This window comes from Perca fluviatilis, unplaced genomic scaffold (assembly GCF_010015445.1).
Source record: "Perca fluviatilis unplaced genomic scaffold, GENO_Pfluv_1.0 PFLUV_unplaced_scaf_44, whole genome shotgun sequence".
In the NCBI taxonomy this organism is placed as follows: Eukaryota; Metazoa; Chordata; class Actinopteri; order Perciformes; family Percidae; genus Perca; species Perca fluviatilis.
This window is the reverse complement of record NW_024375720.1, coordinates 17,501-38,517: the sequence shown is the minus strand read 5'-3', so window position 1 is coordinate 38,517 and position 21,017 is coordinate 17,501. Positions and strand designations below refer to the sequence as shown.

The following is a 21,017-nucleotide window of genomic DNA, read 5'->3' as shown; positions in this document are numbered from 1 at the left end:
GACCCCGCCAGAGTAAAAGCTCATGTCTAGTTCCAGATACAGAGACCCCGCCAGAGTAAAAGCTCGCATCTAGTTCCAGATACAGAGACCCCGCCAGAGTAAAAGCTCATGTCTAGTTCCAGGTACAGAGACCCCGCCAGAGTAAAAGCTTGCATCTAGTTCCAGATACAGAGACCCCGCCAGAGTAAAAGCTTGTGTCTAGTTCCAGATATAGAGACCCCGCCAGAGTAAAAGCTTGTGTCTAGTTCCAGATATAGAGACCCCACCAGAGTAAAAGCCTTTGTGTTTGTCTCTGATTACTTCCCTGATTTGGGTTTAAAGAAAGGGAGTTAACAGCAGTATTCCTCCCTACACCTGAACACAACTGGTGCTGAACAGGAAGTGTTACCTTCTCCACTTTGGCGTACTTCTTGATGTCGATCTCTTTGCGTCCGTTGTCCTCGCGCTCCACGGTGCGGACGGCGTCCAGCGCGATGCTGCAGGCCAGCTCGGACCAGCGGCTCAGAGCCTTGGTGTTGATGGCCGAGTGGACGATCTTCAGCATCATGGAGCGGACGGACGTGTCCACTGGCGTGCTGCAGGGGGGAGACTCACACCTTAACCACAGCTTCAACACATTAGCAACAGCATTAGCATCCTAAAGACAGTCCTTCCAGAAAAACGCTGAGGTTTTTGGAGATTGTTGCGGGGCAAAAATCCTTGATTATGCGGCACGATTTCTTACAAAAATGTGATGGAATATGCTCTACATGATATTTATGCCCTTTCATGCAATGAAATTGCAGGAAATCGCTGCTCGTGTGAAGTAAACGCAACATTTTTCAACTTTTTGTTAAGATATACAGTATACCCGCATATTTTGTGCAGAAATCGGCAATTTATGCGGCAAAAGCGCGGCGCATTTGAAAAGAAAATGTAGGTCTTCTCCTTCAGGCTGCAGGAACGCTCACTAAAGGCTGTTACAGTCCTGAGGAGGCTCCACGCAGAGCTCTCGCTGTAGCCTACGCAAGAGGCCTGATGGTTATACCGGTGCGCTGGTGTGTGTGTCGAGCATGTGTGTGTGTGTGTGTGTGTGTGTGTGGTAGAGCGAGGGAGAAGTGAGAGAGTGATGGGGATTATCTTCGCAACGCTACCAAGCCACGGCCGAGAGACGTGCGTCCATTTATATAGTCGTGCGATTTTACGCACGACTATATAATTAGGGCGAGTTCTGTACTCCATTAGTCATGTCTGATTTCTGTGGTCCATTAGTCATGTCTGATTTCTGTAGTCCATTAGTCATGTCTGATTTCTGTAGTCCATTAGTCATGTCTGAGTTCTGTGGTCCATTAGTCATGTCTGATTTCTGTGGTCCATTAGTCATATCTGATTTCTGTAGTCCATTAGTCATGTCTGATTTCTGTGGTCCATTAGTCATGTGATTTCTGTAGTCCATTAGTCATATCTGATTTCTGTGGTCCATTAGTCATATCTGATTTCTGTGGTCCATTAGTCATGTGATTTCTGTAGTCCATTAGTCATATCTGATTTCTGTAGTCCATTAGTCATGTCTGATTTCTGTAGTCCATTAGTCATGTCTGATTTCTGTGGTCCATTAGTCATATCTGATTTCTGTAGTCCATTAGTCATGTGATTTCTGTGGTCCATTAGTCATGTCTGAGTTCTGTACTCCATTAGTCATGTCTGATTTCTGTGGTCCATTAGTCATATCTGATTTCTGTAGTCCATTAGTCATGTCTGATTTCTGTGGTCCATTAGTCATGTGATTTCTGTAGTCCATTAGTCATATCTGATTTCTGTGGTCCATTAGTCATATCTGATTTCTGTGGTCCATTAGTCATGTGATTTCTGTAGTCCATTAGTCATATCTGATTTCTGTAGTCCATTAGTCATGTCTGATTTCTGTAGTCCATTAGTCATGTCTGATTTCTGTGGTCCATTAGTCATATCTGATTTCTGTGGTCCATTAGTCATGTCTGATTTCTGTGGTCCATTAGTCATGTGATTTCTGTAGTCCATTAGTCATATCTGATTTCTGTAGTCCATTAGTCATGTCTGATTTCTGTGGTCCATTAGTCATATCTGATTTCTGTGGTCCATTAGTCATATCTGATTTCTGTAGTCCATTAGTCATGTCTGATTTCTGTAGTCCATTAGTCATGTCTGATTTCTGTGGTCCATTAGTCATGTCTGATTTCTGTAGTCCATTAGTCATGTCTGATTTCTGTAGTCCATTAGTCATGTCTGATTTCTGTAGTCCATTAGTCAAATCTGATTTCTGTGGTCCATTAGTCATGTCTGATTTCTGTAGTCCATTAGTCATGTCTGATTTCTGTAGTCCATTAGTCATGTCTGATTTCTGTGGTCCATTAGTCATGTCTGATTTCTGTGGTCCATTAGTCATGTCTGATTTCTGTGGTCCATTAGTCATGTCTGATTTCTGTAGTCCATTAGTCATGTCTGATTTCTGTAGTCCATTAGTCATGTCTGATTTCTGTGGTCCATTAGTCATGTCTGATTTCTGTGGTCCATTAGTCATGTCTGATTTCTGTGGTCCATTAGTCATGTCTGATTTCTGTGGTCCATTAGTCATGTCTGATTTCTGTGGTCCATTAGTCATATCTGATTTCTGTAGTCCATTAGTCATGTCTGATTTCTGTAGTCCATTAGTCATGTCTGATGCTGTTTTCATGCTGAATGACTTATTTTCTAAGTACCGTACGAGCACATCTCTGGTAAACACAAGAATTAAAGTGGTGCTTTTAGAATGACTCTTAGTGGAGAAACTCAGATTTACTGATTAAATCAACTAATCGATTAAATCAACTAATCGATTAAATCAACTAATCGATTAAATCAACTAATCGATTAGTCGATACGATTGAATGAGTGTTAGTCGACTAAGAAGTTCTTTAATCGAGAACAGCCCCAGTATAAAATGGACTCAACCGCCACCTAACTAACCTCGTTAAGAAACACAGAAGGTGAAAAGAGAGCGCCTGCCGTACGGCGTTCCTCCCTACTTTAGTCTGCCTGACGGTGACGGTTCAGCTGGTCAGCGTGACCTGGTAGCATGCTAACAGCTGGTCAGCGTGACCTGGTAGCATGCTAACAGCTGGTCAGCGTGACCTGGTAGCATGCTAACAGCTGGTCAGCGTGACCTGGTAGCGGGCTAACAGCTGGTCAGCGTGACCTGGTAGCGGGCTAACAGCTGGTCAGCGTGACCTGGTAGCATGCTAACAGCTGGTCAGCGTGACCTGGTAGCATGCTAACAGCTGGTCAGCGTGACCTGGTAGCATGCTAACAGCTGGTCAGCGTGACCTGGTAGCGGGCTAACAGCTGGTCAGCGTGACCTGGTAGCATGCTAACAGCTGGTCAGCGTGACCTGGTAGCATGCTAACAGCTGGTCAGCGTGACCTGGTAGCGGGCTAACAGCTGGTCAGCGTGACCTGGTAGCATGCTAACAGCTGGTCAGCGTGACCTGGTAGCGGGCTAACAGCTGGTCAGCGTGACCTGGTAGCATGCTAACAGCTGGTCAGCGTGACCTGGTAGCATGCTAACAGCTGGTCAGCGTGACCTGGTAGCATGCTAACAGCTGGTCAGCGTGACCTGGTAGCGGGCTAACAGCTGGTCAGCGTGACCTGGTAGCATGCTAACAGCTGGTCAGGCTGACCTGGTAGCGGGCGACAGCTAGTCAGCGTACCTGGTAGGGCTAACGGTGACCTGACCACCTGTGAGTTAAAGGTGCCCTGACCTCCTAGGGGTCTAACAGGTACCTATTCCTGGTGGTCTAACAGGTACCTGATCCCTAGTGGGTCTGACAGCTCCTGCTAGGTTACAGGTCCTCTAGGGCTCTAGGTACCTGCTACGGCGTTTTCAGGTATGACCTCTGTCGTACAGGTACTGCCTAGTGGTCTAACAGGACTGCCCTCCTGGTGAACGTTATACAGGTACGTCAACAGTGCTAGGCCTCTCACAGGTACCTGACCTCCTGGTGCACAGGCCTCCTCGTGGTTAACAGGTACCTGGCCTCCTAGGGTCTACACAGGTACCCAGATCTCCTAGGGGTCTAACAGCGGTACCCTAGGCTAACAGGTACCTGACGTCCTAGTGGCCTAACAGGTACCGGACGGCCTACTAGGGTCTAACAGGTACCTGACCTCGTAGGGCGCTAACAGGTACCTCCCAGAGTGGTCTAACAGAGCGAACACGACCTGCCTAGGTTACAAAACGACGTCCCTAGGCCTCCAGGGACAGGTCACTCTGACCGGTCTGGGCTAGGGGTCCCGCCCCCCTGACCTCCTAGGGGTCTAACAGGTACCTGACCTCCTAGGGGTCTAACAGGTACCTGACCTCCTAGTGGTCTAACAGGTACCTGATCTCCTAGTGGTCTAACAGGTACCTGACCTCCTAGTGGTCTAACAGGTACCTGACCTCCTAGGGGTCTAACAGGTACCTGATCTCCTAGTGGTCTAACAGGTACCTGACCTCCTAGTGGTCTAACAGGTACCTGATCTCCTAGTGGTCTAACAGGTACCTGACCTCCTAGTGGTCTAACAGGTACCTGACCTCCTAGTGGTCTAACAGGTACCTGATCTCCTTCAGGGTGTCCAGCATGTCCTCCAGAGCCTGGCGGTAGGCGCTGATGATGATGGTCGGATGCATCTGCTGCTCCAGGAACTGCTCGGCTACAGACAGCATCTCTCCAGCTACACACACAGATACACACACACACAGATACACACACACACACACAGATACACACACACACACACACACACACACACACACACACACACACACACACACACACATACACACACACACACAAACACACACACACACACACACACACACACACACACACACACACACACACACACACACACACAGAGAATATTAACATTAAATAATAAGCAGAGCCAAACAGAATCTGAAGACTTGTACAGTTTTGAGCAGTGATTCATTCATTCTTTCTTTCTACCCAGGATGATAACTGACTGTATAGTAACGTGTGTGTGTGTGTGTGTTAACTGACCCAGGATAATAACTGAAGTGGTCCCGTCTCCGACCTCTTGTAGTAGTGTGTGTAGTAGTGTGTGTAGTAGTAGTAGTGTGTGTAGGAGTGTGTGTAGTAGCAGTGTGTGTAGTGTGTGTAGTACTGTGTGTGTACTGACCCAGGATGATGACTGAAGTGGTCCCGTCTCCGACCTCTTGTAGTAGTGTGTGTAGTAGTGTGTGTAGTAGTAGTAGTAGTGTGTGTAGGAGTGTGTGTGTAGTGTGTGTAGTACTGTGTGTGTACTGACCCAGGATGATGACTGAAGTGGTCCCGTCTCCGACCTCTTGTAGTAGTGTGTGTAGTAGTGTGTGTAGTAGTAGTGTGTGTAGTAGTAGTGTGTAGTAACTGACCCAGGATGATGACTGAAGTGGTCCCGTCTCCGACCTCTTCGTCCTGCGTGCGGCTGATCTCGATCATGGACTTGGCGGCAGGATGCTGGACCTGGATCTGTTGTAACCATGGAGACACGGCGGTTTAGGAACAACACATTAGTAGAAAACACTAGTATGTGTGTATGTATATATGTGTTTGTATGTATGTGTGTGTATGTATGTATGTGTGTGTGTATGTATGTGTTTCTATGTGTGTGTATGTATGTGTGTGTATATATATATATATATATATATGTGTGTGTGTGTATGTATGTGTATATACACCCCTATATCTATCTCTCCTCACCTCTCTGAGGATGGCATTTCCATCATTGGTCATCACGATTCCTCCCATGGGGTCCAGCAACATCTACACACACACACACACACACACACACACACACACACACACACACACACACACACACACACACACACACACACACACACACACACACACACTAGTTATTGTAACCATTGTCCAATCACCATCAGCTGTCTGATATACTGTGGCCAGTGGTGCTGCACAGCCTTTGCGTGAGCGTGTCAGCTGCGTGGCGTGTCTGTTTATATTTGGGTTCCCATGGTAACAGGTTAGAGCGTGCACACTGTCTGCGTGGCACGGCTCAGGTGAAAACGCGGCAACTAGAAATAGGACCGACGCCTATTCTTCACGCCACATGCCAGCATGTTGGAAGCGTTTTCAGACAACACAGAATATGAAAAGATGTTTATATGTCTTTTAGACACAAATACATTTAATAAATGACATGTTGATGTCTGAAAGTCTTGAGAGAGAGAGAGAGAGAGAGAGAGAGAGAGAGAGAGAGAGAGAGAGAGAGAGAGAGAGAGAGAGAGAGAGAGAGAGAGAGAGAGACAGAGATATATATATATATAAACGTTTGGACACACCTCATTCAATGTTTCTTTATTTTCATGACTATTTACATTGTAGATTCTCACTGAAGGCATCAAAACTATGAATGAACACATATGGAATTATGTACTTAACAAAAAAGTGTGAAATAACTGAAAACATGTCTTATATTTTAGATTCTTCAGAGTAGCCACCCTTTGCTTTTTTTGATAACTCTGCAAACCCTTGGTGTTCTCTCAATGAGCTTCATGAGGTAGTCACCTGAAATGGTTTTACCTTCACAGGTGTGCTTTGTCAGGGTTCATTAGTGGAAGTTTTCCCTTATTAATAAAAAAGCAAAGAAGGTGGCTACTTTGAAGAATCTAAAATATAAGACATGTTTTCAGTTTATTTCACGCTTTTGTAAGTACATAATTTCATTCATGTGTGCTCAAATCATAAAATAGTCTTCGAAAAAAAAAAAAATAAAAAGGAAACGCATTTGAATGAGAAGGTGTGTCCAAACTTTTGGCCTGTACTGTGTATGTATGTATATATTAATTAAGAAAGAAAAAAATAGATTTTCTAATATGTCACCGGTCAATCTAGAAGGAAATATTGTGGAGCCTATTTCTCCGTCAGTGCTGCGGAAGTTGTCTTTGCTGTAATCAGATGAGAATATATTTATGGAAACATCCACGTGTCCAGACAAGACTCCTTTCTGGTGGGGAAAGACGTAGAAAACACCTCGCAGCTGATAGGCCACGCTCAGACAGTGTGTAAGAGGCCTAAAGCCCATGATGATGATGTGTAGACTCACCTTCATCATGGCCCGAGGGCCGAGGCAGGTCCGGATCACATCTGCAATCGTCTGAACACACACACACACACACACACACACACACACACACACACACACACACACACACACACACACACACACACACACACACACACACACACACACACACACAGAGAGAGAGAGAGAGAGAGACACACAGTTATTTATTCTCACATGTTGTGACTTCAGTGTGAATTAAACAATCTTTCCAGAAAGAAAGCAGAGGAGTGTGTGTGTCTGTTTGTGTGTGTATGAGTCTGTGTCTATCTGTGTGTGTCTCTATGCATGCATCTCTGAGTGTGTGTGTGTGTCTCTGAGTGTGTGTGTGTGTCTCTCTGAGTGTATATATGTGTGTGTGTCTCTGAGTGTGTGTGTGTGTCTCTGAGTGTATATATGTGTGTGTGTGTCTGTGTGTGTGTGTGTGTGTGTGTGTGTGTCTCTGAGTGTGTGTGTGTGTGTGTGTGTGTGTGTGTGTGTGTGTGTGTAGCAGTAACTGACCTTTGCAGCGTTGATGTTTCCAGCCTGGACTTTACGTCCAGACTCTCTCTTTATGTTCTGGTCTGTAGAGACAGAGACACACATTACATCATATTATATATTATAATATTATTATTATAATAATAATAAATATATATCATGTTAACAGTCAGTTATTCCTCAGAGAACACAGTCAAGACTTGAAGCTGTTTCTTCACAACAAAGACCCAACCATACAGGAGGGGGCAGGAAGGGCTAACGATCCTCTCTCTCAACACACAGATAGATGACGCACACACACACACACACACAACACACACACACACACACACACACACACACACAGAGACACACACACACACACACAAAACCCCCCCTCAGTGAAGCACCATAAAAGGAGCAGTATTTCTGTATTTGGGCCAGCCCTCCTCTTCTGTAACTGGTAGACCTGCTCCTCTTACTGGAGGTACAGGGCTCTAGCTTTAACTTCCTGTTAACTCCTCACTTTTACACACACACCTCATATTTAGACACACACACTACCAAACTCATTACATCTCACATTTAGACACACACACACACACACACACACACACACACACACACACACCTCATATTTAGACACACACACTACCAAACTCATCACATCTCACATTTAGACACACACACACACACACACACACACACACACATTACCAAACTCATCACATCTACACACCACTCACACATTACCAAAGCTAAGGATTAATAAAATGCTGACTAATCGTCAGTGATGGAGAGATTTCATGCTTTAAAAGAACGAGTCGCAGCATTTAAATCTAATTAAACAAATATTTAAACTGATTAATAAAAACAATAACTGAGAAATCAATATATCATAATGATCAGAGGGTGTGGCCACCGCAACAGATCAGCCCCGTTAGCTTTAATAGAGCCGTTAGCTTACATTAGCCCCGTTAGCTTACATTAGCCCCGTTATCTTACATTAGCCCCGTTAGCTTACGCCCCGTTAGCTTACATTAGCCCCGTTAGCTTCACTAGAGCCGTTAGCTAGAAGGGATACAGCTACGGCGATGACAGTTAAGTTTAGGGACCAAAACAACTCGTTAATTCAGGAATAAAACCGAAGTTTGTGTTAAAACACTCCCGCGTTTCCTGAGAGAAAGTATTAAATACACATTATTATATTAGCCTAGATTGTTCGCCAGATTTAGCGTAATTTACGGTTGTTGACGCATCCCTTCTAGCCACAACCCCCGCGAGCACACATTGTAGCAACGTGCGCTAACGTTAGCATCTTGAGCTAACATTACAGCCTGTCAGATTATAGATCACAGACAGAGCTCGAACACCGCAGTCACGCTGAAGCTACAATGCTACATGCTAAAGGGTTAGCATGGAGTAAAAACCACGGATTCCTGATAACGAGCCCGTTAGATTTTCATGCTGACTAACGTAGCAGATACGAGCTAACGATGCTAACCCAGAGCCGGTTTAGCTGTTAGCTCGTTGATGCTAACAGTTAGCCCGGCGGACGCACATGCTGCGGTCTGCGCTTTGTGTCGCAGCCGCTCCGCCCTGCCGGTTAACGGCTACGAACCGGAGCCAGCCCCCGGTAACACGGAGCCTCCTTGTTACCGGAGAACCTTTAAAGATGAAGGTAGACATTTCGGGACACTTACTGAGCACTAAAACCTGCTGGCCCATCATCTTTGCAGCGCTGCTCGGACAGATTCAGACTGGAAGGTTCTGGGAGGCACGAGGAGAAGGAGGGCTCAACCCCCAGGGGCGGGAAACAAGCCACAGCGCTGACCAATCAGCTCACAGCAGCGATAGGATCGACAGGCGAGTCCACCAATGGAGTCAATGAACCAACAAGCAGACTATATTTAAGAACTTTATTGTCAAAAACGAAATTACCACTTCGTCAGACTCAAATGATGCGTTTACGGGTTAGAAACAGATGTAGTAATAGTAAGTACGGTAAGTAAGTAGTAGTATGTAATAATAGTATAAATCTGTTTTTATGTGGATTATTAAACGTGTGTGTGTGTGTGTGTGTGTGTGTGGGGAAGAAGTATCCAGATTACTGCAGTAAAAGTACTAATACCACACTGTAGAAATACTCTGTTGCAGTAAAAGTCCTGCAGTACAGACACACACACAGAGACACAGAGACACAGAGACACACATACACACACACACACACACACACACACAGAGACACAGAGACACAGAGACACACATACACACACACACACACAGACACACACACAGAGACACACACACAGAGACACACACACACACAGAGACACACACACACATACACACAGACAGACACACACACACACACACAGACAGACACACACTGATTGGCTGATTGTGGAGGATTTCTACAGAGACGTCTGATTGGCTGATTGTGGAGGATTTCTACAGAGAGACGTCTGATTGGCTGATTGAGGAGGATTTCTACAGAGAGACGTCTGATTGGCCAATTGAGGAGGATTTCTACAGAGAGATGATATTAAATCAGTAAACAAACATATTAAAGTTAGATGTATCAGTTTTATTAAAGACTCCAGACTCAGTCTGAACTTCTGCTGACGTTCAAATAAATAACAGAAGACATGAGGCAATAAATAAAGAATAAATCAATCTGAACAAAACACAGAGCAGGACGATGAGGAAGTAGAAGCAATGATGTTGACTCCAACGTTTCCTCCAGAAGAAGAACTGATCCTGGGTCAGACACACTAATCAGTCGTATCATAGTGATCTCATAGTGATCTCAGACATTCACACCTATCAGTACAAGTCCTGGAAAGCACATTATTGGCACCATATAGTTCACAGTCGAACCCAGAACCAAAAGTCCAGATGCTGAAGCAGCAACATAAAACAGCCCCGAAATCACCATCACCAAACTCACCAGACTCCATGTAAATAATCAGGACTTTTAGCGTGTATAGAGCCAGCATATCTCCACCAGACTCCATGTAAATAATCAGGACTTTTAGCATGTATAGAGCCAGCATATCTCCACCAGACTCCATGTAAATTTTAGCAGTATAGACGATGACGTATCTCCACCAGACTCCATGTAAATAATCAAAAAAAGACTTTTAGCGTGTATAGAGCCAGCATATCGCCACCAGACTCCATGTAAATAATTAGGACTTTTAGTGTGTATAGAGCCAGCATATCGCCACCAGACTCCATGTAAATAATCAGGACTTTTATCATGTATAGAGCCAGCATATCTCCACCAGACTCCATGTAAATAATCAGGACTTTTAGCGTGTATAGAGCCAGCATATCTCCACCAGACTCCATGTAAATAATCAGGACTTTTAGCGTGTATAGAGCCAGCATATCTCCACCAGACTCCATGTAAATAATCAGGACTTTTAGCGTGGTATAGAGCCAGCATATTTCCACCAGACTCCATGTAAATAATCAGGACTTTTAGCATGTATAGAGCCAGCATATTTCCACCAGACTCCATGTAAATAATCAGGACTTTTAGCGTGTATAGAGCCAGCATATCTCCACCAGACTCCATGTAAATAATCAGGACCTTTAGCGTGTACAGAGCCAGCATATCGCCACCAGACTCCATGTAAATAATCAGGACTTTTAGCATGTATAGAGCCAGCATATCTCCACATGTAAATGGGTGAATTAAGGGTTTATTTCAACCAAACTAGAGTGAAAGATAGACAGTGGAAAGATGAACCAAGACGCCTTTTGATAGTTTTATTTAGTTTCTGTCTACTTTGAATGAAGTGTGTTTTACGATGATAAAAGTCCTGATTATTTACATGGAGTCTGGTGGGTTTGGTGAAGGCCTGTTAAAGAGCCAAGATCACAATAGATCTTATGAAAAAATGCTTATTTACATACGTCATATGGTCATATTGTTGCTGAGAAGAGATCCCAGGAAGGAGAGAAAGATCAACTGAAGGATTAAAGACCAAACCTGCTCTGTGTAACCAAAGCTGAGCGCTGAAGACAGCGTCCAGTAGCTTCCGTTGTTGTGTTAGCAGCGTGTCTGTGTTGTGTTGAGAAAGAGGTCAAATGTGTAAAGATGCTGAGAGCGTTGGTGGAGCAGCGACTAACTGCGGCATAACGTGTGTTACTGAAATTTATGTTTATAAAATAATAAACCTTTCTCATTACAAACAATAACAGAAGATGAAAATCATTTCAAAAACGTTTTAGTTATCTATGATTGTCTGATTGCTAATGTTAGCTCAGAACACCATTCCAGTGACAGCCTTTGTTGTGTCTGAATGCTAACGTTAGCTCAGAACAACATTCCAGTGACAGCCTTTGTTGTGTCTGAATGCTAACGTTAGCTCAGAACACCGTTCCAGTGACAGCCTTTGTTGTGTTTGAATGCTAACGTTAGCTCAGAACACCATTCCAGTGACAGCCTTTGTTGTGTCTGATTGCTAACGTTAGCTCAGAACACTGTTCCAGTGACAGCCTTTGTTGTGTTTGAATGCTAACGTTAGCTCAGAACACCATTCCAGTGACAGCCTTTGTTGTGTTTGATTGCCAACTTGTAGCTAGCAGCAGAAGTCATTTCAAAAACGTTTTAGCTATGATTGTTTGATGCTAACGTTAGCTCAGAACACCATTCCAGTGACAGCCTTTGTTGTGTTTGATTGCCAACTTGTAGCTAGCAGCAGAAGTCATTTCAAAAACGTTTTAGCTATGATTGTTTGATGCTAATGTTAGCTCATAGACTGTGCATATCAGGCAGTGACAGAATATTGCTGAAGAGATATTTGGGCAGTTTGAAAGAACGAGCAACAACAGGAGCTACTGGACGCTGTTTCACGTGGAGAATGATCTAACCCAACATGGCTCCTAAAAACTGAATAAATAAAGAGACTCAGCAGGCAGACTGGTGACATCATAACAGGGGGGGGGGAATCTGATTGGTCTATGAAGAGGGGTCAGAGTTCGTCCTTCGCCGCGCCGCTCGCCAGACTGAAACTCTCCTCACTCTGCAGGAACTTCAGGAAGTCCTTCAGCTCCCGCCCACCCTGAGAGACAGACAGGCAGGGGGGGAGAGAGACAGGGGGGGAGAGAGACAGACAGAGACAGGCAGACAGACAGAGAGACAGACGGGGGAGACAGGCAGACAGAGAGAGAGAAAGAGAGAGCGAGACAGAGAGACAGACAGGCAGACACGGGGGAACAGAGACAGGCAGACAGATAGGCAGGCAGACAGAGAGAGAGACAGACGGGGGAGACAGGCAGACAGAGAGAGAGACAGATAGACAGACAGGGGGTAACAGAGACAGGCAGACAGACAGGCAGGCAGACAGAGAGAGAGACGGGGGGAGAGAGAAAGGCAGACAGGCAGGCAGGCAGACAGAGAGAGAGAGAGAGAAAGAGAGAGCGAGACAGAGAGACAGACAGGCAGACAGGGGGGAACAGAGACAGACAGGCAGGCAGACAGAGAGAGAGACAGGCAGGCAGACAGACAAACAGAGAGACAGACAGGCAGGGGGGAGAGAGACAGGCAGACAGACAGACAGGAAGGCAGACAGACAGAGAGACAGAGAGAGAGACAGACGGGGGAGACAGGCAGACAGAGAGAGAGACAGACAGGCAGACAGAGAGACAGGCAGACAGACAGTAGGTTAGAGACCAATGTCAGACTAGTGGTTTACATGAAGAACTCCCTCCCAGTTACTGTGTATAGAGTCCTGCCTCTCCTCCCAGTTACTGTGTATAGAGTCATGCCTCTCCTCCCAGTTACTGTGTATAGAGTCATGCCTCTCCTCCCAGTTACTGTGTATAGAGTCCTGTCCCTCCTCCCAGTTACTGTGTATAGAGTCTCCCCCTCCTCCCAGTTACTGTGTATAGAGTCATGCCTCTCCTCCCAGTTACTGTGTATAGAGTCCTGCCTCTCCTCCCAGTTACTATGTGTAGACCGTGTGTTAGGCTAACCAGCTACGACGTGACTCATTAGCATACAACGTATCATTTAGAGTGAATAAACGAACAGAAAATCCCCAAAAAAGTCAAAGGTACCAGACTGTGTACATATTTTCATTATCGAGCGAAGGAACTTATCCCATAAACCACTGCGCTCCACTGAATAAAGGCAGCTAACGTTAGCTTAGCTAACAGCTAATTCTGCTAACCGCTAGCTGAGACAGCTTCTAATAACTTTAAAAGACCCTAAAAAAAAAAAAAAAACTGAAAGTAACCGTTAACATATAAAACAGCTGTTACATCAGCTGTAGCCTGTGTTTAGTTTGAGTTAACGTTATTTTAGACTGAATCAAGCTGTCAGCTAGCGGTTAGCCCAATTAGCCGTTAGCTAAACTAACGTTAGCTTGCCGGAGGAGGCTAACGGCAGAAGCGTGGAACAGATCGTGATTCGTGCAGTGTTGTAAATCCTCGTAAAACAGGATTATCATCTTGGGCATCGTGCAGGCAGCCCCCCCCTCCTCGCCCTCCTCACCAGCATGAGTTCCACCAATCAGAGGCATCACTGTGGGATTGTGGGTAATGGAGTACTTATCCAAGACATGGTGAATAAAAGACATTTATCTCAAAACATGGTTGGTGCCCCATGAACTTTAGGCATCTATATGAGCACATAGAATCGCTGAGTCATGTCGTAGCAGAACCCTCTGTGGGCGGGACTGTTGCTCTATAGGCTGCTGCTGTGTGTTCACCTCGTATCTGATTGGCTCTACAGGCTGCTGCTGTGCGTTTACCTCGTATCTGATTGGCTCTATAGGCTGCTGCTGTGCGTTTACCTCGTATCTGATTGGCTCTACAGGCTGCTGCTGTGTGTTCACCTCGTATCTGATTGGCTCTATAGGCTGCTGCTGTGTGTTCACCTCGTATCTGATTGGCTCTACAGGCTGCTGCTGTGTGTTTACCTCGTATCTGATTGGCTCTACAGGCTGCTGCTGTGTGTTTACCTCGTATCTGATTGGCTCTATAGGCTGCTGCTGTGTGTTTACCTCATATCTGATTGGCTCGTCCTTTCTTCTAGCCGGAGCAAAATAAATGGTGGGGTACCTACAGACAGAGAGAGACAGGAGTCAACTGTATGCTGTGTGCCTGTCTCACCCCCTGAGTGTGTAACCTGTCTCACCCCCTGGCTATGTAACCTGTCTCACCACTGGCTGTGTAACTGTCTCACCCCTTGCTGTGTAACTGTCTCACCCCTGGCTCTGTAACCTGACTCACCCCCTGGCTGTGTACATGTCTCACCCCTGGCTGTGTATCTGTCTCACCCCCTGGCTGTGTACCTGTCTCACCCCTGGCTGTGTAACTGTCTCACCCCGTGGCTGTGTACCTGTCTCATCCCCTGGCTGTGTAACCTGTCTCACACCTGACTGTGTAACCTGTCTCACTCCTGGCTGTGTACCTGTCTCACCCCTGGCTGTGTACCTGTCTCACCCCTAGCTCTGTAACGGTCTCACCACTGGCTGTGTAACCTGTCTCACCCCCTTGCTAACCTGTCTCACCCCTGGCTGTGTACCTGTCTCACCCCCTGGCTGTGTAACCTGTCTCACCCCTGGACGTCGTATCCCAGCGGGATGTCGTTATCAGCGGCGTTCATCTTGGCGATGACGATGTTTGGATCAGAGATCAGCTGACAGAGAGACAGACAGACAGACAGACAGAGAGACAATCAGACAGACAGAGAGAAAGTCAGACAGGCAGACAGCGACAGACAGACAGAGAGAGAGAGAGAGAGAGAGAGAGAGAAGAGAGAAGACCAGAAGTGATATTAGACGTTTGTCAGCAATTCAATTCAATTTTATTTATAGTATCAATTCATAACACGAGTTATCTCGAGACACTTTACAGATAGAGTAGGTCTAGACCACTTTACAGAAGGTCTAGACCACTCTCTATAATTAACAGATAGAGTAGGTCTAGACCACTCTGTATAATTAACAGATAGAGTAGGTCTAGACCACAATCTATAATTTACAGATAGAGTGGTCTAGACCACTTTACAGAAGGTCTAGACACTCTCTATAATTAACAGATAGAGTGGTCTAGACCACTTTACAGAAGGTCTAGACCACACTATAATTAACAGATAGAGTGGTCTAGACCACTTTACAGAAGGTCTAGACCACTCTCTATAATTAACAGATAGAGTGGTCTAGACCACTTTACAGAAGGTCTAGACCACACTCTATAATATACAGATATAGTAGGTCTAGACCACCTTACAGAAGGTCTAGACCACTCTCTATAATTTACAGATAGAGTAGGTCTAGACCACTCTCTATAATTAACATATAGCGTGGTCTAGACCACTTTACAGAAGGTCTAGACCACTCTCTATAATTTACAGATAGAGTAGGTCTAGACCACACTCTATAATTAACAGATAGAGTGGTCTAGACCACTTTACAGAAGGTCTAGACCACTCTCTATAATTAACAGATAGAGTGGTCTAGACCACTTTACAGAAGGTCTAGACCACTCTCTATAATTAACAGATAGTGGTCTAGACCACTTTACAGAAGGTCTAGACCACTCTCTATAATTTACAGATCGAGTAGGTCTAGACCACACTATAATTAACAGATAGAGTAGGTCTAGACCACTCTCTATAATTTACAGATAGAGTAGGTCTAGACCACTCTCTATAATTAACAGATAGAGCAGGTCTAGACCACTCTCTATAATTAACAGATAGAGTAGGTCTAGACCACTCTCTATAATTAACAGACAGAGTAGGTCTAGATCACTCTCTATAATTAACAGATAGAGTAGGTCTAGACCACTCTATAATTAACAGATAGAGTGGTCTAGACCACTTTACAGAAGGTCTAGACCACTCTATAATTAACAGATAGAGTAGGTCTAGACCACTCTATAATTAACAGATAGAGTAGGTCTAGACCACTCTATAATTAACAGATAGAGTGGTCTAGACCACTTTACAGAAGGTCTAGACCACTCTCTATAATTTACAGATAGATTAGGTCTAGACCACTCTCTATAATTAACAGATAGAGTAGGTCTAGACCACACTCTATAATTTACAGATCGAGTAGGTCTAGACCACACTCTATAATTTACAGATAGAGTACGTCTAGACCACACTATAATTTACAGATAGAGTAGGTCTAGACCACTCTATAATTTACAGATAGAGTGGTCTAGACCACTTTACAGAAGGTCTAGACCACTCTCTATAATTAACAGATAGAGTAGGTCTAGACCAATATACAGAAGGTCTAGACCACTCTCTATAATTTACAGATAGAGTAGGTCTAGACCACTCTGTATAATTAACAAATAGAGTAGGTCTAGACCACTCTATAATTTACAGATAGAGTGGTCTAGACCACTTTACAGAAGGTCTAGACCACTCTCTATAATTAACAGATAGAGTAGGTCTAGACCAATATACAGAAGGTCTAGACCACTCTCTATAATTTACAGATAGAGTAGGTCTAGACCACTCTGTATAATTAACAAATAGAGTAGGTCTAGACCACAATCTATTATTTACAGATAGAGTGGGTCTAGACCACTCTCTATAATTAACAGATAGAGTAGGTCTAGACCACTCTATAATTTACAGATAGAGTAGGTCTAGCCCACACTCTATAATTAACAGATAGAGTGGTCTAGACCACTTTACAGAAGGTCTAGACCACTCTCTATAATTAACAGATAGAGTAGGTCTAGACCACTCTTTATAATTAACAGATAGAGTAGGTCTAGACCATACTCTATAATTTACAGATAGAGTAGGTCTAGACCACTCTATAATTAACAGATAGAGTGGTCTAGACCACTTTACAGAAGGTCTAGACCACTCTCTATAATTAACAGATAGAGTAGGTCTAGACCACTCTCTATAATTAACAGATAGAGTAGGTCTAGACCACACTCTATAATTTACAGATAGAGTAGGTCTAGACCACTCTATAATTTACAGATAGAGTGGTCTAGACCACTTTACAGAAGGTCTAGACCACTCTCTATAATTAACAGATAGAGTAGGTCTAGACCACTTTACAGAAGGTCTAGACCACTCTCTATAATTTACAGATAGAGTAGGTCTAGACCACTCTGTATAATTAACAGATAGAGTAGGACTAGACCACAATCTATAATTTACAGATAGAGTGGGTCTAGACCACTCTCTATAATTAACAGATAGAGTAGGTCTAGACCACTCTATAATTTACAGATAGAGTAGGTCTAGCCCACACTCTATAATTAACAGATAGAGTGGTCTAGACCACTTTACAGAAGGTCTAGACCACTCTCTATAATTTACAGATAGAGTAGGTCTAGACCACTCTCTATAATTAACAGATAGAGTAGGTCTAGACCACACTCTATAATTAACAGATAGAGTAGGTCTAGACCACTCTCTATAATTTACAAAGACCCAACAATTACAGTAATTCCCAGCAGACTCCTGACAACATTTCCTCTACGTTTTGTTTTTAAAATGTTAAATTTTGAGCCCAAGGAATGAGAGGGGGAAACACCAGAGCAGGGGGAATGAGAGGGGGAACACCAGAGCAGGGGGAATGAGGAGAGGAAACACCAGAGCAGGGGGAATGAGAGGGGGAACACCAGAGCAGGGGGAATGAGGTACCGTTTCAGCCAGCTCTCTGTAGACCGGCTCCAGTTTCTTGCAGTGTGGACAGGACCGAGAGTAGAACTGGATCAGAACGTCTTTCTCCGGATTGTTGACGACTTCGTCAAAAGACTCGGCAACCACGACCTGCCGCACGCCACACGGGTCAAAGGTTATAGCACAGAAAGTACCTCCGATACCCCTAGAAAACACCTACTATACCCCCTAGAAAATACCTCCTATACCCCCTAGAAAACACCTCCTATACCCCCTAGAAAATACCTCCTATACCCCCTAGAAAATACCTCCTATACCCCCTAGAAAACACCTCCTATACCCCCTAGAAAATACCTCCTATACCCCCTAGTACATACCTCCTATACCCCCTAGAAAACACCTCCCTATACCCCCTAGAAAACACCTCCTATACCCCCTAGAAAATACCTCCCATACACCCTAGAAAACACCTCCGATACCCCCTAGAAAGTACCTCTGATACCCCCTAGAAAACACCTCCCATACCCCTAGAAAATACCTCCCATAAACCCTAGAAAACACCTCAGATACCCCCTAGAAAATACCTATGATACCCCCTAGAAAGTACCTCCGATACCCCCTAGAAAATACCTCCCATACCCCCTAGAAAGTACCCCTGATACCCCCTAGAAAGTACCCCTGATACCCCTAGAAAGCACACCTCAGATACCCCTAGAAAGTACCTCTGATACCCCTAGAAAAACCTCCCATACCCCTAGAAAATACTCCCATGAAGGCCCTAGAGAGTACCCTGTGTGCAATGACACAACCCCCTAGAGTCTCACCTTGACAGCAGCAGCATTTCTCTCCGGTATCGCTTCAGACTTTATGTAACGTTTGAGTCGACCTGCAAAGTAATCTTCTAGAAACCTCTCCAAGGACTGACCATCCCTCCTGAAACACACACACACACACAGATAAACACACAAACACACAGAGACACACACACACATATATACACACACACACACACACACACACACACACACACACACACACACACACACACACACACACACACACTCACACACACAGACACCTTTTTATTTTTGGTGCATCAACAACCTCTCTTGCTCAGTGCATAAAAAGTCACAAAAACTAATTGGTCCTCATAATTAAATAAGAAATGAGAAAAAAACTGCAGAAGGTCTTAAATTATATCTATATATTTAGCCTGGTTGGGCCTGTTTGGGCCTGTTTGGGCCTGGGTACCTACGTGAACTCCTCCCTCATGGTGTGATATTATATCTATACATTTAGCCTGGTTGGGCCTGGTTGGGCCCGGGTACCTACGTGAACTCCTCCCTCATGGTGTGATATATTTAGCCTGGTTGGGCCTGGTGGGCCTGGTTGGGCCCGGGTACCTACGTGAACTGCTCCCCCATGGTGTGATATATTTAGCCTGGTTGGGCCTGGTTGGGCCCGGGTACCTACGTGAACTCCTCCCTCATGGTGTGATATATTTAGCCTGGTTGGGCCTGGTTGGGCCTGGTTGGGCCCGGGTACCTACGTGAACTCCTCCCTCATGGTGTACTTGTGGCCCAGTTTGGTCCGGATCGTGACGAAGGGAAGTTCTCCTCCGTCGGACGTCCCGAGGCCGAAGTCTTCCTCCAGCTCAGACAGGAAGTCTTTCTTATTGGCTACCGAAAACGCCAAGCCCCGCCCAGAAAACTTAGACGCTATCTTCATCACCCTGGCAACGAGACACAGAGGGGGCGGGGCTTAACTACAGAAACTCTCTGCAGTAAACAACAGGATGCTCAGAGGTTTTATAACCACATAGGTCATGTGACGGCCAATCAGAGATGTTTACCTGTTCCCCCAGATGTTTACCTCTTCCCCCAGATGTGTACCTGTTCCCCCAGATGTCTACCTGTTCCCCCAGATGTTTACCTGTTCCCCCAGATGTTTACCTGTTCCCCCAGATGTTTACCTGTTCCCCCAGATGTTTACCAGATGTCTCCCTGTTCCCCCAGATGTTTACCTTTCCCCCAGATGTTTACCTGTTCCCCCAGATGTCTCCCTGTTCCTCAGATGTTAACCTGTTCCCCCAGATGTTTACCTGTTCCCCCACATGTTTACCTGTTCCCCCACATGTTTACCTGTTCCCCCAGATGTCTACCAGATATTTACCTGTTCCCCCAGATGTCTACCAGATATTTACCTGTTCCCCCAGATGTGTACCTGTCCCCGAGATGTTTACCAGATGTCTACCTGTTCCCCGAGAAGTTTACCTGTCCCCCCAGGTGTTCCAGATGTGTACCTGTCCCCCCAGGTGTTCCAGATGTGTACCTGTTCCTCCAGGTGTTTACCAGATGTGTACCTGTTCCCCCAGGTGTTTACCAGATGTGTACCTGTCCCCCCAGGTGTTCCAGATGTGTACCTGTTCCCCCAGGTGTTCCAGATGTGTACCTGTCCCCCCAGGTGTTCCAGATGTGTACCTGTCCCCCCAGGTGTTCCAGATGTGTACCTGTCCCCCCAGATGTGTACCTGTTCCCCGAGAAGTGTACCTGTCCCCCCAGATGTGTACCTGTTCCCCGAGAAGTGTACCTGTCCCCCCAGGTGTTCCAGATGTGTACCTGTCCCCCCAGGTGTTCCAGATGTGTACCTGTTCCCCCAGGTGTTCCAGATGTGTACCTGTTCCTCCAGGTGTTTACCAGATGTGTACCTGTCCCCCCAGGTGTTCCAGATGTGTACCTGTTCCCCCAGGTGTTTACCAGATGTGTAGCTGTCCCCCCAGGTGTTCCAGATGTGTACCTGTCCCCCCA

The 21,017-nt window shown here is 45.3% G+C and overlaps 2 protein-coding genes across 3 annotated transcripts in view; both read right to left on the bottom strand.

Annotated features, from left to right (window-relative positions):
- Positions 1–388: 388 nt before the first annotated feature.
- cct3 (chaperonin containing TCP1, subunit 3 (gamma)) lies at positions 389–9,423 on the bottom strand (the record flags this gene model as incomplete). Of its 2 annotated transcripts, XM_039793917.1 has the most annotated exon segments (7): positions 389–575; positions 4,592–4,709; positions 5,410–5,506; positions 5,738–5,800; positions 7,107–7,157; positions 7,626–7,687; positions 9,287–9,423. In XM_039793917.1, coding segments are annotated over 7 exon segments (606 nt in total), but the record flags the coding sequence as incomplete, so codon positions are not given.
- Positions 9,424–12,251: 2,828 nt separating this feature from the next.
- Positions 12,252–21,017, bottom strand: part of pdia8 (protein disulfide isomerase family A, member 8) — a 22,779-nt gene continuing 14,013 nt past the window's right edge. The window contains exons 8-13 of the mRNA XM_039793920.1: positions 19,760–19,942; positions 19,035–19,143; positions 18,232–18,360; positions 15,161–15,240; positions 14,603–14,660; positions 12,252–12,658 (exon numbers count right to left, since the gene is read on the bottom strand). Coding sequence (XP_039649854.1) covers positions 12,569–12,658; positions 14,603–14,660; positions 15,161–15,240; positions 18,232–18,360; positions 19,035–19,143; positions 19,760–19,942 — 649 coding nt within the window. The 3' untranslated portion in view covers positions 12,252–12,568. The remainder of the gene's footprint in view (positions 12,659–14,602; positions 14,661–15,160; positions 15,241–18,231; positions 18,361–19,034; positions 19,144–19,759; positions 19,943–21,017) is intronic.